The 18,808-nt window shown below is 40.2% G+C and overlaps 1 protein-coding gene across 1 annotated transcript; it reads right to left on the bottom strand.

Moving 5' to 3' along the window:
- Nucleotides 1-876: 876 nt before the first annotated feature.
- Nucleotides 877-4,777, bottom strand: LOC146658908 (chemerin-like receptor 1). The gene is made up of 2 exons (XM_085424180.1): nucleotides 4,741-4,777; nucleotides 877-2,579 (listed from the first exon to the last, which is right to left on the bottom strand). Exons 1-2 carry the CDS (start codon nucleotides 4,775-4,777, stop codon nucleotides 1,501-1,503), a joined length of 1,116 nt encoding a protein of 371 aa, XP_085280306.1. The 3' UTR covers nucleotides 877-1,500.
- Nucleotides 4,778-18,808: the final 14,031 nt, after the last annotated feature.

Raw genomic sequence — 18,808 nt, 5'->3', positions numbered from 1 at the left:
GACTTGGACTTTTACACCAATGACCTGGGACTTGAATTGGTTTACTTGAAAAGACTTGATATTTCACCCCAAATATAAAATTTAACACGCATATTATATAGAAAGTGTGCATCATTTATTCAAACTACACTCTGTACGTATGTGTGCGTGAGCTGTAGCACAGCCAATCAAATTAACCAGATTTTTTAAAAAAAGAAAAGGAAAAAAAAAAAACCCCTCAAAAATGCTGCAAGGAGTTATTTTTTTCAGGTACATAAACTATGAAGTAGTCAACAAAAAACCGAAATGCAATATGCAAAACATGCAAGAAGAGAATCACAGACAGAGATGGAACAACTTCCAATTTTCTCCGACAGTTGAAGTTGCATAAAGAACAGTAGGTGGTCCTTCTCTTTTGCTACGATGAGATAGCTGACTTCATCTAACTAGCAAATGTTGTCCAGGCTACATTGGTGATACAGTTTTTTTTAATGTGTATGATATTTTTGTCATCCGATTTTAAAGCCCGTCCTACAAGCGCATCCAAGACTAACATGCAGCTTATCTCAGAACTGTCGGTGAAAATTATTCTTGGAGCTAAGTTTAATTGAGCTGCATTTTATAGAGGTGCAATTTCACAATTTGTGTATATTTTCCAAGTTCACTATTTCGTCATGTGTTGAGAAAAATACAGATTTAAAAATTACATGTTCTAATATTTACATTTAGCATATAACTGCAACATTCTTTTTTTGTTTTTTTTAGGACTCTAAAGGACTTGAAATTCAAAGTTTCAGACTTGTGACTTTACTCTGACTTTTACACCAGTGACTTAAGACTCGACTCTGACTTGCCTGACATTACTTGAGACTTGACTTGTGACTTGAGGATAAAGACTTGAGACTTACTTGAGACTTGCAAAACAGTGACTTGGTCCCACCTCTGCTACACTGTGATGAAGACGACTTTGGACCATTTAATTTTAAATTGCTACAGAACACAGAGATAAGACAACAAATGGCTACTGTGGGTTTTGAGATTGATAACAATATAAAATCTGTAAGGTATGGTTTATTACGAATTTTTAAAGAAATGAGACAATTATTCTGGTTAATTATGTGCATAATTAATACCCCGTTCAGTGGATGCTGATATTAAAAAACATGAAATAATCTAGAGCATTAGAAACTCATATACACAAATATAAAGCTGTTCTTCAATCAAAAATGTTAATATGACTGTATGGATTACATAATTCATTTTTAACAAATTAAATACCACAATTCAAAGCTTCATAGGTTTTCTATTATATTGGCTAGTTTAGTTTTCTTACTACTGCATGGAGCATAGTGAGATTTCCCCTGGAATAGTTAGAAAAATCTAAAGAAAACAGTAGGGGTCACAAAAACAAAACAACAAAACATTTTAGATTTTTTTGCACAAATTTACAATCTGAATCATCCTGAGATTAAATTTTACATTAAAAAATTAATTCAAATTTACATTGCCAACGGTAAGTTTTTATTCGGGGTTTGGTGTCTCCTCAGTGATGACTACTTTGCTTTCTGTGCAGGATTCAAAAGCAGCTGGGTCGATCTTCTCCAAAGTTGCAGCAGCTTCTGACTTTTGGGAAATCCTTGAAAAGGTTGATGACACAGAGCGAGTGGACATAAACGATAAATGGTCCTCTGCCAGAGCACTTTCGAGTACAAAACATACAGACTGCTGAAGCTTCTTCATGAATTCTTCACACATGAAAACATAAAGGATGGGGTTCAAGCAGCTGTTCAGAAAAGCCAGACTCAAAGTCAGAGAACCCACGATTCTAACAATGGGCAAGGTTTTAGGGTTAGTCACAGCCTTTAATTCTATAAAATTGCAAACATGGAAGGGCAACCAACAGATGAAGAATGCAAAAATGATTGAGAAAATGATTCGGCGAGATCTGCGTCTCCTTGTTCTTGACATGCGCATTGCACGTATGCCTATGGCCACATAAGACACAAATATGACCAGGAATGGGATCACAAAGCCCATAAGAAAGCGAAAAATGTGGAGACTCCATTGCTGTTCATGTGTCATAGAATAACCACAGTAATATACCCCATTGTATTCCACAACAGTGCGAAAAGTTGCATAAGGAGTGCTGCAGACCGCAGCAATCACCCAGATACCAACACATATGAGCCGAGCTTTGCAGACTGTGCGCTTGTTGTGTGCCCACACCACCACCCAGATGGACAAACAACGATCCAAACTCATGGCTGTTAAAATGAAGACACTGGCAAACATGTTGACTAAACTCAAAAAACTGTTGAGCTTGCACATGAATTGTCCAAAAGGCCACTGGTGACTCTGAGAGAGAGAAATGATCGAGAAAATCAGGAAGCCTGTGAAGAGGAAGTCAGCTATGGCCAGGTTGAGAAACCAAACTGAGTCAACTGTTTTCTTCATTTTGAAGCCCGTCACATAGATAACCAGAGCATTGCCCAAAGTTCCAGCTATAACTATCATACAGTAGATGACAATAGAGGCTGTTTGTATGTGTCTGGAAGCTGCATCTTGTTCAGGTGACTGAGTTGCATTGAAACTGATGTTACCTGAAAACAAGAAGGAAAGTATTTTAAGAAAGATTATTATTTAACACATTATACATCATACACAGAAAAATAGGGCAAAAGAACAAAAAATAATATTTGATTACGTGCACTATACAGTGGGGCAAAAAAGTATTTAGTCAGCCACCGATTGTGCAAGTTCCCCCACTTAAAATGATGACAGAGGTCAGTAATTTGCACCAGAGGTACACTTCAACTGTGAGAGACAGAATGTGAAAAAAAAATCCATGAATTCACATGGTAGGATTTGTAAAGAATTTATTCGTAAATTAGGGTGGAAAATAAGTATTTGGTCACCTCAAACAAGGAAAATCTCTGGCTCTCACAGACCTGTAACGTCTTCTGTAAGAAGCTTTTCTGTCCCCCACTCGTTACCTGTATGAATGGCACCTGTTTGAACTCATCATCTGTATAAAAGACACCTGTCCACAGCCCCAAACAGTCAGACTCCAAACTCCGCCATGGCCAAGACCAAAGAGCTTTCGAAGGACACCAGGAAAAGTATTGTAGACCTGCACCAGACTGGGAAGAGTGAATCTACAATAGGCAAGCAGCTTGGTGTGAAAAAATCAACTGTGGGAGCAATCATCAGAAAATGGAAGACATACAAGACCACTGATAATCTCCCTCGATCTGGGGCTCCACGCAAGATCTCATCCCGTGGGGTCAAAATGATCATGAGAACAGTGAGCAAAGATCCCAGAACCACACGGGGGGACCTGGTGAATGACCTGCAGAGAGCTGGGACCAAAGTAACAAAGGTCACCATCAGTAACACACTACAACGGCAGGGAATCAAATCCCGCAGTGCCAGACGTGTTCCGCTGCTGAAGCCAGTGCATGTCCAGGCCCGTCTGAAGTTTGCCAGAGAGCACATGGATGATACAGCAGAGGATTGGGAGAATGTCATGTGGTCAGATGAAACCAAAGTAGAACTTTTTGGTATAAACTCAACTCGTCGTGTGTGGAGGAAGAAGAATACTGAGTTGCATCCCAAGAACACCATACCTACTGTGAAGCATGGGGGTGGAAACATCATGCTATGGGGCTGTTTTTCTGCCAAGGGGACAGGACGACTGATCCGTGTTAAGGACAGAATGAATGGGGCCATGTATCGTGAGATTTTGAGCCAAAACCTCCTTCCATCAGTGAGAACTTTGAAGATGAAACGAGGCTGGGTCTTCCAACATGACAATGATCCAAAACACACCGCCCGGGCAACAAAGGAGTGGCTCCGTAAGAAGCATTTGAAAGTCCTGGAGTGGCCTAGCCAGTCTCCAGACCTCAACCCCATAGAAAATCTGTGGCGGGAGTTGAAAGTCCGTGTTGCTCGGCGACAGCCCCAAAACATCACTGCTCTCGAGAAGATCTGCATGGGGGAATGGGCCAAAATACCAGCTACTGTGTGTGCAAACCTGGTAAAGACCTATAGTAAACGTTTGACCTCTGTTATTGCCAACAAAGGTTATGTTACAAAGTATTGAGTTGTATTTTTGTTATTGACCAAATACTTATTTTCCACCCTGATTTACGAATAAATTCTTTACAAATCCTACCATGTGGATTCATGGATTTTTTTTTCACATTCTGTCTCTCACAGTTGAAGTGTACCTCTGGTGCAAATTACTGACCTCTGTCATCATTTTAGGTGGGGCAACTTGCACAATCGGTGGCTGACTAAATACTTTTTTGCCCCACTGTATATATATCGCTATATATATAGCGATATATATATATATATATATATATATATATATATATATATATATATATATATATAGATAGATACCTTCAAAAGTTTTAGAACACTCCAATTTTTTCAGTTTTTTATTAAAAATTATGCACTTTAATTTCTAATTGCATTCTGAAATGAAAGCATAGTACAAATAAGCTATTGGAGTTAAAAACAAACAAACAGATAATGGAATCAATTTATAGACCAAAATGTTTTCTAAACCTTTGACTCATCAAAGCAGCCACCTTTGGCAAATATAACAGCTGAACACACCCGTGGCATTCTTTCTACAATAGAAATCAAATATTCTTCAGAAAGTTCTTCCCATATCTGTTAAAGAATTTCCCATAAACATGTGGCACTTGTAGGTTAGTTTGCTTTCACTGTTCTGTCCAGTTCATCCCAAACCGGCTCGATGGTCTGGAGACTGTGCTGGCGACTCCATGTTTCCAAGCTTACCATCTTGTTCTTTTTTCCTGAGGTAGTTAGTTTGGACTTATGTTTTGGGTCATTATCTAGGATGAACCCCTGACCAACTAGGCACATACCAGAGGGTATTGCATGGTGATGGAGAATGTTGTGGTAGCCATTTTTGTTCAGGGTGCCTCTCACTCTGTACAAGTCACTGACCCTCAATCCAGCAAAACACCCAGACCTTCACACTTCCTCCTCCATGTTTGACATTAATGCCACACACTGTGGAACCACCACTTCGCCTTCTTGACGGCGTACAAAGATCCTGCGTGATGAATAAAGATTTCGAATTTTGATTCATCAGTCCATAATACCTTCTTCCAGTATTCAGTAGTCCAGTGGTAGTGTTTCATGGCCAAGCCTCTTTGTCTTATTCTGACATCTTTGCAATGGCTTTCTTGCTGCAACTCATCCTGTCAAATCTGCAGCTGGAAGTATTCTCCTTAAAGTTAAAACTGAGACTAATATTAAGCTGTGCTTAAAGCTGTTGCTGTGTGAGCTGTCTATCACGCAAGCTGTTAACTCTCTGTGCCAAACCTCTTCCTGTCAGAGTTTCCCCAGTTTCTGAGTGCCTTTTGATGGTGAAAGAAAAAGTACTCACTGACACCTAGACTTTCTTTGCAATTTCTTTGTAGGAAAGACCTACATTTTTAAGTGTTACAAGGGTCAGTCACTCTTCCGTTGCTAATTGCCTTTTTTTCCACAATTTTTGTAGCAACACACTACTTTCTGCAGTACAATATTGTTCAACTGATGCTCACGAGGTTATGGTACCACAGTGTGTTCCAACACTGCTTTTATGCAGACAAAGGGGGTTGTAAGTACTCCAAAAAAGTTGGAACACCTGTAGGAATTAGTAGTACCAGCTTTCAAGGCATGACAACCTCCATTCCTGCAGAACAGCTTTAAATTGTTAACTCATTTTGTGTTTGCTGAAACAGGTCTTTTTGTGTAATTTTAAAATATACATTACTTCTCAGTTTTAGGTAACCTTACCTTTTTTTAACCCATGGCAGTCAACCATTTAGCTATGTACCACTTCAAGCTTGATCTGAACTGAACCGCAATAAATAACTGGAAAAATTGGGGTGTTCTACAACTTTTGATCGGTAGTGAGTGTGTGTGTGTGTGTGTGTGTGTGTGTGTGTGTATATATATATATATATATCCACTATGCAACCCTTACTTCCAATATGCTACTAGATTATGTCAAGTACTTTATGCAAGCTGAAATTTTGAATTTGTTTAACTTAATTTATGTTGTAATCAGAAATGATAACAGGCATGCATGCTCATCTAAATAACTTTAGCAGGAATTCATATCAGCATTCAATGCTAATACATTTTATATTTAAAGTAAATCATCTTACCCCCACTCATGTTTCTTTTAGCTGACAGACGTTATTCTAAATTGATCTCTATCTGTTGCTGCTTATACTTGCTCTCTATCTTCGATTACTCCTCCCTCTGAGTTGCTGCAGATGAGGCAATACTCACACAGAGAGATGAATAGACAAAATAACAGAAATGCCTCAATATACACTGATGAAGCAACAGAGGAGTGCATGACATTTGGTGAACCTAAATGAATATTTTTTGATTACTTTTAAAAGGTTACACGTCTTACTAGATTAGTATTTATTGCAGTGTGTTGTATTTGTATTTTGCATATTTCATTGTATAAGAGTAATTGCTTGTGGTTAAGTGTATTTTTTTCTGCTATATTATGCTAAATTTTAAACTTCCTCATACACTTTTACAACTCTTTGACCTATCAAACACTCACTAGCTGTCTGAGTATATGTTTCACAGATTAACCCAACAGCAGTGCAGTAGCTGTTTTGCAGACTATTATTAATTGTCAGTAAAAGTAGTACAATCCAGTGGGGGTGTTCGATATAAGGATATATATCGGATGACGATATAAAAACGTCTATCATTTCATTTTACACTATCGTTTGTTTCATGGTATCGCAAAATAAACTGTTTACGGCACAATTTTTTCATTGTTTTGATGGTCACTGTAGTGGCTATAATAATTTCTTAAAGTTCTCTCTTTCTCTTATATTTAATATAACCACACTAAGGAAGGACAAGCTCCTGTTTTTATGCGTTGTGGTTAGCAACAACGACGGTAACACCATCGCGTGTCCGCTTGTTTATGTTCCACATAAACCTTTCACAATAAAGTTCAAGATCCTGTTGAGACTTTTCAAAATAAACGGAATCACGTGACAGAGCAGATTATTTACGGATGAGAATTAAAAAAGAGCCGCCAGGTGCTAAAAAATAAACCTTAGACTCAAACTTTAGAACAGGCTTTTCCCCGCAGCACGCCGTGTAATAAATACTCACAAAGAAAACGGTGGCTGTTACAACTTATGTCTAAAAATGTATGGTTTCATACATCGGTTAAAACACTCAACTCCAGCTACATGACGCGCAGTCGAGATTCACAGAATTTACAGAAAATGTTACATTTTTGTGATTTAGATCGTTATTGGGACAATAGAATTCTTATATCGGGATATGAGATTTTGGTCATATCGCACAGCCCTACAATCCAGTAAAATATCAATGCTATACGGAAGTACTCATTGATGCTGGGATGAGAAACATGTAAAGGTGTTTTGGTTTCTTTGTTAAAATATTCATTAGCTGTGCTCTAAACTAATCCTTCCTGCATGTGTTGCAGCGGCTTTTATAAAGACAAAGACACCAGAGCTTGACAGACACACAGAAGGGATGGCACCAAGGCAAGACAGGAGGCATAGAAAGGGAATACAAAAGGGGATAAATAAACCCCACAGAAAAAGCAAACAGGAAACTAGAGGCACAGAACATAGCATCGTCCTAAGCCTGGGAATGTAAATATAATTTCATAACTAGAAGACTAAATAAGGAATACAGAACCAAAATACAAAAACAGAAATTCAGGAGAAGATATGGAAAACATGCTGCCTTGTTCTGTACTGAATAATCCAACACCATCAGAACTGAATGACTATAATCCAGTTGCCCCCATATCACATGTGACGAATGCACTAGAGAGACTTCTGTGCAATTTGCATACAGCCTAATTCTGGGAGTGGATCATCTATGCTGCAGTGAGCTTACAACTGCCTTGTAAGGATCAGCTTCTGTAATTTCTGTGCTTTTAAAAGGACTCAACAACATGAAGCTACAGGAAATGTCAGTAAAAACAGCAACACATCAGACCATCAGTGCAATAACTGCTACTGAAACTGAATAACACCTTAGATGGTGATTGACTTCTTAAGGGAAAGGATGGCTACGTGACCTGTGTCTGTTCAGGGACAGGATGTTGAGGTGGATTGCTGTGGTGGACAAATATGAGTCCCTGGGTTCCCATATTCTTCAAAGACTCGGCAATTAATTTTTGCCAGGAACATGAGTGTGAGACCTTTACATAAAGCACCATTCTTGTAATTCATATAAGTCCTACTGTAATATCCTGTAAGAGGCCATCCTGAGCTATCAATTAAAATCTATTGATGCCACTAGTGATGGGAATTCCAGCTCTTTTTAGAAAACCGGCTCTTTAAGCTTGGCTCACTAAAAAGAACCGGCTCTTTCGGCTCCCAAGCAGCTCTTCAGGTTGTTTTGTTGCTTTAATTAATATATTATCAACAACAATATAAAATTATGCACAAAATGAATGACTTTTTATTTATATATGTTTAATATATAAATATGCTTGTGACACAGGACCCCGGAACACACACACACACACACTGGCGTTATGTTTGGGCAGCAGCCCTTTTATTTATGGCAACACAAACTGCAGCAGAACCGAGACCACACCTCCGCCACAATGGTTTTATTTATTCACTCCACACAAAAAAAATTATATATATATATATATATATATATATATATATATATATATATATATATATATGTATAACAACTATTTATAATTCAACTTTGCAAAAACTGTCTCATAGAGCTCTGGGTTGGTTTAGGTGGTTGTATACTGCAGCAGCAGCAGCACCAACAACAACATTTGCAGTAGACACACTGGCACCTTCAATAATATCACGCTCAACTGACTGTGTTTTATCTTTCCATTGCACTGATGGGTGGACAGTTCTCAGGTGCCTGTGCTGCTGGTTGTTTGTAGAGCCGGCTCTACATGACACTCTTTTCTTGCAGACTCTCTGCAGACACTCTGCCTTTGTATTGTCAATAAAATTTAAATGGTTCCAGATTTTGCTTCTTTCTTGGTGTCATTCATTTTCTTTATTATATCTTTCTAATGTGTCGATGTTGTCTCTTGTTGTTGCCCCGGCTCTCTTTCTCTCACTCCCTCCTGCTCTGTTCGTGTGCTACTGCTGCTGCGAGTGTAACTACCGCCCCTTCCTCCTGTGATCAGCAAAAACACAAGGCACAAACACATATTGACCAATCACGTCCGGCGTGATGCGAAAAAAGGTGTGTGAGAGAGGGTGAGAGAAAGAAAAACAAAAAACAAAAACACGGCTCCCAATGAGGAGCCAGCTCCCATCATTCACTTCAAAGAGCCGGCTCTAAGAGTCGTTTGGTTTGCGACTGACCCATCACTAGATGCCATATTTGTGGGGGCTGGGCAGAGCACACAGATTAGATTTTCAAAATGACAAGATTTACAGCTTCCACATTTTATGGTGCAAAAGGTGGTTAAGTTATTAGATATTATAATTATGCTGGTAAAACTCAAAATTGGAGCTTCAGTTTGAGAACCTTAACTTTGATTTGGTAAGATTTCAGTAATGTTTAGTAATTTTACCTAAAAAAGTTTATTGAAATGGACAGAGAAGAATGCATGAGGGGAGTTGAGCAGCCTCAAATATCTGATGGTGTGAGTGAAGAAGATATCATGGAGCCGAGGGAACTGTTTATGTTCTGTTTTAACATAAACGGTTAAAGTTCCCAGGATGATTCTGATACATTTTGTGTTATCAAAAAGAGGAAAATACCATTTTTGGTTCCTTTATAAAAAAAAAAAGAATAACACTCTGTTCATTGTTCATTGTTTAAAGTTAAGAAAATACCACAAAGAGAACAAATTGTTATCCAATGTGCATAACCCTGACCATCACCCTCACCTCTACAGACAGACAGTAAAGCCCCTTCGTTAAAGGACAGATAGGGGAAATCTTTCATACCATGTGTTAGTATCCTCTGTCATGGTCCCTCTATCTCTTTGGCTGGTTCACACTGGCTACAGGTTTTGTTGTTTTTCTCCTTCTCTCTGCCTGGGCGGAGCTCGTTACAGGTTCTTGCTCTTGGCCCACGCACCTGTGATTGTCACCACCTGCTGCTCTGGCTGAGTTCCCCAGCTGCTATTTAAGGCAGTGGCACAGAGCAGCTCACCGCTGGAACGTTGAATCTCCTGAGTTCGTGCTCTCGGCTTCATCTAAGGATCTCATATAAATCATATACATAACAAAATTTCAAGAAGTGTCTCAATCGTAAGTAAAGTAAAACACATTCTGCACAAATCACTCCACATTCTCTATTGTTCCCTGATTGCACCGTATTTGAATTACTGTGCAGAGGTTTGGGGCAATACTTACAAATGTTCGCTATCATCAATCTTTATATTGCAAAAAAGGACCATAAGGATAATCCATAAAACTGGTTACAGAGATCATACAAATCCACTATTCTTAAAATCAAAAATTCTAAAATTCACAGATCTGGTTCATTTTCTCACAGCACGAATTATATATAAAGCAATAAATAACCTGCTTCCTGACAATATTCTAAAAATGTTTTCTAAAAGGGAACGGGAATACAATTTGAGGGGGGAATTAAATTTAAAACATCCTCGTATCCGTACAACATTAAAAAGTTTTTGCATCTCTGTGTGTGGAGTGAAGCTGTGGAACAGACTAAGTAAAGATATGAAGCAATGTCCGAGCATGGCGCAGTTTAAAAAGCGGTTTAAGGATATGGTTTTTACAGGGTACAGGGAAAAGGTAGAGATTTGATAGGGTGTTCTTGTCTAATATTTTCATGTGTGTGCGGGTGCACGGGTATGTTGGTATGGGTATATATATATATTTGTAGGTTGTGTATCCTTGAGGTGTTAATGGGGTTATTGAAAATGTGTATATGTGCGTATGTGTAAATACGTATGTATGGATAGATAGAAACATATATGTATATATATTTAAAAAAAAATGAGAAAAAAAATACACATGACATATAATGTAATTGCAAGGAGGTATTTCTGTAGTCTATTGATACTAGATAGTGGAAAAGGGGTGGGATTAAAAAGGCTTATGCTTCTTCCTGCTCCTTTTTGAACATGAAAGTTATTTGGAGTTGTGGTTGCTCGTTTGCCTTTTGTTTTGCTTTGTTCATTTGTCTCTTTTAATTCTATTTTGTTGTACTTTTTCAACATGTTCAAAATAAAGATTCAATCAATCAATCAATCAATCTCCCTGTGAATTCTGTGTGTAGATACCCTCCTCCTGGAGCAGATTATGGACCCTTTCTGTGTGTGGCGGCATGAGTGGAGTTTTGGAGAGTGTGCGGCTGAAGAGGAGTGAGTGTGTGTGGATTATCCCTTCTCCCTTGAGCCCTGGACCCCCCTCCCAACTCACTGTACATATATATAGCACTGAGTTGTTCCCTGTTGTAAATAAATTGTCTTCTTTTGTTTGCAAAGAACTCTGCGCGTGAATCCATCCAATAGCCATGACACCCTCTATAATATAATATATCGATCTGGCAGAAAAGCATCTCCCAGATACTACTACTACTAATAATAGTGCATAAACATTTCAACTTCTGCAACAAAATAATTTAATTTAATGTAGAAACAACCAGTCCCGAGGTGAGAAAGACATGTACCCAAAATGTGTGCAGGCAGATACCTAGACCCAGCTGAGGGTTCCTGCATTTCCTCATTTATTGGTCTACCATTAATGTTAATGTATTAATGTGCTCAATGTTTTTTTACGAATTAATTTTTCCTTTTTGCTTTTAATTTTAATTTTTAACAGATGCTTTTGTGGTTTGTGCATAGTATGATTTACATAGTGTGACTCACAGTTAGAGGACCATGAATTTTAACAATGCCATGAAGATCTGGGTGAGTCATAGCCTTCAATTCTATAAAATTGCAAACATGGAAGGGCAACCAGCAGATGAAGAATGTAAAAATGATGGAGAAAATGATTCGGTTTCCTTGTGTCAAGATCCTCTCTCGATTTCTCTGATCCTTTTGTTACTCAGCTGTAAAAAATAAACACAATTGACTCCAAAACATGTGCGATGCAAACTTTCAAAGCACGCTGGCTTCACCCGATTCTTTGTTGGCAAATAGTCATTCACAGACAGTAAAGTTCAACTTCAACCCATTATTTAGCAAAGCATATGCATATGGAGATCACCCATGTCACACTCTAGGCCTGGCAGAGTATGCTCCAAGGAATCTCTGAAGCATTTCCTCTTAATAGAGCTACATTTATACTTTTCCACTACCCGCCTCCACATCAATGGGGAGGGTGAGTTCACCCCCCTCTGTGAGCTTATCATAACATGTTTGATTGAGAGGGCTGTACGCATTTACTGTACAGCCATAGAAAGGGTCGCAGGCTTTTGCTGTACAGCCCTTTAAAGGGCCGCCTGCTTTTGCGAGATCGATCAACTTCAGACCAGACAACAAACGACGGAGGCTCCGGAAAAGTGCAATCAAACGATGAGTTTTATTATCACAGGAGAACAACCAACCGTCAGCATACGAATTGTTTTGCTCTGACAAAAATACAATGGGTTCTGGTTTTATAGGATAAAATATCACACCTACGTCAATACAGTTCAAAAATACATGGTGACAGACGGGCAAAAGTTCAACCCGTGCAGACAAGGGTACATCACGTACACTTCTAATAACCATAAACCGACATATAACTTCCCTTTTCTACATTACTTGCCTTTTAGGGTAATAACTTCAGGTCTCAGCATCTCTGAAAGCTAATAATGGACCCTCGTCATTAATCACTAAGTAGAGTACTTTGCAGCCAGTCTCAAACTGAAGCAGAAGACGCTTAGGCCTTCGCTCAGACCTGCTAGTAGATTAATATGTGTATCGTAAGCGTGCATGCAATTAACCTGCTATGTTCTCATCTCCCCTCAGCATGTATCATCTGGACACTCTCACCAGTGAAGCTTAAAACCTTCTAGAATGGAACATCAACTCTAACCAAGCACATTCATGCATTGTGTATAGAATGAACTCAACCTGTAAAAATAGAAAGGTCAATGTGATGACAGACATATTCAATGCAATTTTATAAACCCTGCAGGAAATATTACTGATAAATGATACTGTGAAACATGTTATTAATACATTCTTCATAAGGCAGATTATATGGTAGCAATAAAAGAATCTCTGAATCCCAACATTCCCTCTTTTGACATTCCAACAGGAATGTCACCATACTTCATGTTGTATCACTCCCTGCCCCACTCTATGGGTGCCAGGTTCATCTGGTAGATGCCCTCAACCCAGCCAGGGTTCGCAACCCTCGCCACTATCTTTACCAACAATCCTCTGACACAAGGAATGATACAACACCCAGCAATGACCAATATTCCCAAAAATACAGCCAATGAGCACATCACTGATATAGCCACACCTTTCCATTGTCCAAACATGGATGCCACCCAGGACCCCACTGGGTTTTCAATACCTGAGTGCTCATGCATGGTTTTAGACAAATTTTCAGGCCCTCCAGAGCTCGGGTTACTGAGCCATCTGGGGCAGTATTGTTGTTCCATGGCGTCCCTGGTAAGGCTAGAGAGTCTCAGCAAGTTGTAATGAACGTAGTTAATGCGGTCATCATTCTTATTAGGCGTTATCCAAAGGAATATACTTTCAAACCCTGAAGCTACTGGGTCTGCCAGCTTATACTCGTTTGTAACTCCCCTGGGCACTCCTATGGAGTCTATCCTAGTCGGAGAGTTTAGCCGGGGGTCATATGCATGTATACCCTGGGTCCCTCTTTTTGCCAAAATGTGTCTCTTATGTCTGGCTGCTAAGGTACGTGTGTTGTGTTGCTGAATAGTCTTTACCTGATTTCCAATCAGTATGAGTGGAGCTCCCAGTCGCACCATTGCACATGTCCCTACGCTTCCCATTGGGACACGAACCAAAAGGGTGCTTTGCCCACAATAATAATACAACCCACTTCTTGCCCATGTTCCAATTAATGTGCTCGGGTCACTCACATTATTCGTGGTTCTTCCCGTGGGTGTGACAGCACACCAAGTAGGGTCGATTTCTCCCACGTGGTACTTTACTTTATCTGTAGAATAGAATAGAATAGAATTCAACTTTATTGTCATTGCACATGCACAGGTACAGGGCAACGAAATGCAGTTTGCATCCATCCAGAAGTGCTTTAGTGATATAGATATATTACAATATATATTAGCAATAATATAGATATGTGAGTATATTACAGAAATGGGTCTATTATGGTATGTTATAATGTACACGGTATGAAGTATGTTGTGAATATTCTATAACTATAAGTATGTACAGGCTGTAGTGAGTACAAGCTATGTACAGGATATGAACAGGATATAAATATGAAAAACTATATAGAATATGAAATAAATAACTTTACAGAAATCTGAGATATACAGCTATACAGAAATGGGAACTATGCAAGTTGTAAACAGTTGTAGGATTAAAGATTATCGAATGTACAGAATGATTATTTACACAGAGCTATACAGTAGTGCAGTTAAGATAAGTGAGGGTGTAGATAGTTTCTACAGAGGCTATATAAAGTGCTAGTGGTTGTGAGTGGTGGTTCAGTCCATGTTATTATTGTGTTTGAGGGTACAGTTGTCCATTGTGGGTGTGTGTATGTTCAGTCCATGAGTTTAACGTGGGTCAGATGTCAGGAGGCAGAGTTCAGGAGTCTGACAGCTGTGGGGAAGAAGCTGTTCCGGTACCTGGTGGTCTTAGTCCGGAGGCTCCTGTAGCGCCTCCCAGAGGGCAGGAGGGTGAAGAGTCCATGTGATGGGTGACTGGGGTCTTTGATGATTTTCCCAGCCCTTTTCAGACACCGCTTCCTGTAGATGTCTTTTATGGCAGGAAGTGGTGCTCCGGCGATGCGCTGGGCAGTTTTCACGACCCTCTGCAACGCCTTCCGGTCCGAGGCAGAGCAGTTCCCGTACCAGACTGTTATACAGTTGGTCAGGATGCTCTCGATGGTGCAGCGATAGAAGTTCACCAGGATGTCTGAGGACAGGTGGTTCTTCCTCAGAGTCCTCAAGAAGAAGAGGCGCTGGTGAGCCTTCTTGACCAGCTTGGAGCAGTTGGTCGTCCAGGTGAGATCCTCGGAGATGTGGACTCCCAGGAACTTGAAGCTGCTCACACGCTCCACAGCCGTCCCCTTAATGTGGATGGGTGGATGTGGGTCAGCATTCCTCCTGTAGTCCACGATGAGCTCCTTGGTCTTCTCGGTGTTAAGCAGCAGGTTGTTTCTGTCGCACCACTCAGCCAGACGATCCACCTCCTCCCTGTAGGCGGCCTCATCGTTGTCACTGATGAGGCCAATCACCGTGGTGTCATCTGCAAACTTAATGATGGTGTTGGAACCATCAGCAGGTCTGCAGTCGTGGGTGAAGAGGGAGTAGAGGAAAGGGCTCATCACACACAGAAAACCTGAAACATGTATAGTTATCTTGTTTTGGCATGAATGAATTGGCATTCTCCGCTTGCCCTATCGTGTTTGGTGCGAGATTATTAGTTTATCAGTTAGATTTGTCATTGAGTTTTTAAGTGTGACTCAGGCTTTGGGGTAAACTAAGTGTACCCTAATTACCCCAAACGAATCTGTTCCTGACATGTCCACCCTGATTACCAGATAGAATACGCCTCCCGGGCTCTCGGCTTTAGGCAGTATGTTCCATGGACCTAAGAAGATGGTGACAGGGTTATGAAAAACAGAATAAACCCTTTGAATTACTATTCCTTGCAGGCCTTCTGGCACATTTGGCTTCCAAAAGGCAGATTATATGGTAGCAATAAAAGAATCTCTGAATCCCAACACTGCTTTTGCTGTACAGCCATCTAAACGGCTGTTGTACAGCCATGTAAAGGGCTGAACACGCAGTGAAGCACTACAGTTAAATGCAGCTGGATGCAGAGAAGGGGTCCGATGCGCATACTTTAGCAGTGCCAAGCTGAATTAACCCTATGTTAGACTAGTCACAGTTGGCCATAACACTATCAAAGGTTTCTTACTGATCCTCACTGTTACATTTTCAAACAGTACTGATCAGCATGTATTCATACAACAAGTGGCACAAACTTTTTCATTCATATAGTGGTAGATATATTTGACCTAAATATATGGGTCATGTGAGTTGAACATGCAGGTTAATTGCTTAACACAGTGACTCCACTATATAAGACACTTCATTGTAAGTGTGCATAGTATATATGATTGCACAGAATTTATCTGAGTAATTATGATTACATATCTAGTGTATACAGGTATATATGTCATAATAAAATCCATTTCCACTAGCCTACACATAATTTCATATCCTCAATGCCTGGCTCTTTTAACCTTTGAGCAACAACATCTATCTTGCTTAATATTTCCACACTTGTTATTGACATGCGCATTGCACGGATGCCTATGGCCACTTAAGAGACAAGTATTACCAGGAATGGGATCACAAAGCCCACGACATGAGCTGAGCTTTGCAGACTGTCCTCTTGTTGTGTGCCCACACCACCACCCAGATGGACAAATAACGATCCAGACATCCAGGCTGTCAGAAAGAAGATACTGGCAAACATGTTGACTACACTCACAAAAGTGTTGAGCTTGCACATGAATTCTCCAAAAGGCCATTTGGTGACTCTAAGAGAGAGAAATGATCGAGAAAATAAGGAAGGCCATGAAGAGGAAGTCAGCTATGGCCAGGTTGAGAAACCAAACCGAGTTGGGAGTGAACAATGCGTAAATTGCGTAAATGCGTCCTGGCTCCGCGTCCCGATTAATACACTGTATATATTTTGTCCTTGTAAATACCTCCCCCTCACTGTAAATAAACTGTCTTCACCGCAACTGTGCCTCCGTGCGTTCTGCTTCCTGGGTCCATTTGCATTTGCTATAACAGGTGGAAGGAACAAAAATCCTGGAGGGCCAGGATTTCCCAAGGTGCTGTGTGTTACTCGTGGGCATAATATATGCTCTCAATCTGAGCTATTGCATGGATCTAAAATATACTTTTGAAGTTTTCAGAAGCTGTTCCTTGACCTGGATGGACTGAGAGCCAGTGGAAAGTCCCAAGAACAGTATTTTCTAAAGATGTCACTTGTTTTAGAGCACTAAGAGATTTTATTCAGATTGTGTTGCTTTGTACTTGGAAGTCCATTGGAATAAAATGATAGTGTTGACAAAAAACAGAAGACAAAAAAAGTTTTTTTTTCTTTTTTCTACCTAGCTGTTTTTGATATTATATTCAACAAATTGTGCCTTGGCAGTTGTTGTAAAACCTTTACAACTGTCCTTAACACCTATCCAATCTTTAATCCTCAGAGAGATGTGCTGATAAATGAGCCAGCATTACGTTAAAGATGCTGACTCTGTTTCAAAAATTGTTAACTGTTTGGAATTCTACATGTGTAACATTGATCTTAAAGGTGTTTGCTGTATTGTGTAAAAGAAAAATGCAAGATCTTGTAAAGTTTGGTAGCCATTGAAAGCTAACAAAAATAAGAGAAAGCTAAAATGATGATAACAATGAAGAAAATCAGCAACTTAATATTTTAACTTAAAAAATGATTAAGAGGTTGGGAGCAGAGCAGCAGATTAACTTAACTTTTTTGTAATTGCTGTAATTAATTACATAACACTTAAAATCGTTTTAAATAATGTGGAAAAAGTAATGGAGGAACATAATTTTCACGAGTAAACAACTTAAAAACATGTTTTAAGCTACCAATTATTAAGTAAGCTGGTTCAAAACTCCGCTGACCGCATTATTACCAGAACCCCCTCCTGCCAGCACATCACCGCTGTTCTCCAGGAACTTCACTGGCTCCGTGTGAAATTCCGGATAGTGTACAAACTTCTTCTGCTCACCTTCAAGGCCCTTCATAACCTCGCTCCTCCCTACCTTCCTGACCTGTTAAGCACTATCTCTTCTGCCCGCTCACTTCAATCCTCTTCTTCTATCCAGCTTGCTGTGCCTTCTTTCCGCCTCACCACCATGGGAAGCAGAGCTTTCTGCTGCTCTGCTCCCAACCTGTGGAACTCTCAACCCCCAAATATACACTCAACAAAAATATAAACGCAACACCTTTGTTACTGCTCCCATTCCCCATGGGATGGACGTAGAGACCTAAAATTCATTCCAGATACACAATATAACCATCCCTCCCAAACAGTGGTCACAAATCAGTCCAAATGTGTGGTAGTGGGCACATCTGCTATATTGAGATAATCCATCCCACCTCACAGGTGTGCCACATCAGGATGCTGACATCATGAGTAGTGCACAGGTGTACCTCAGACTGCCCACAACAAAAGGCCACCCTGGAATGTGCAGTTTTTTGCGCTATTGGGGGTCTGGGGACCCAGAACCGGTCAGTATCTGGTGTGACCACCATTTGCCTCATGCAGTGCAACACATCGTCGCATGGAGTCTATCAGATTGTCAATTGTGGCCTGTGGAATGTTGGTCCACTCCACTTCAATGGCTGTGCGAGGTTGTTGGATATTCGTGGGAACTGGTACACGCTGTCGTATACGCCGGTCAAGCACATCCCGAACATGCTCAATGGGTGACATGTCCGGTGAGTATGCTGGCCATGCAAGAACTGGGACATTCTCAGCTGCCATCTGCCCTGAACAATGTGAACCATGATTCATCCGTGAAGCGCACACCTCTCCAACGTGCCAGACGCCATCGAATGTGAGCATTTGCCCACACAAGTCTGTTACGGCGACGA

This window comes from Rhamphochromis longiceps, linkage group LG11 (assembly GCF_057381845.1).
Source record: "Rhamphochromis longiceps isolate RC_006_pf linkage group LG11, R_longiceps_female_GT1.1, whole genome shotgun sequence".
In the NCBI taxonomy this organism is placed as follows: Eukaryota; Metazoa; Chordata; class Actinopteri; order Cichliformes; family Cichlidae; genus Rhamphochromis; species Rhamphochromis longiceps.
The sequence above is the reverse complement of the archived record's forward strand: the minus strand, read 5'-3'. Positions and strand labels throughout refer to the sequence as shown.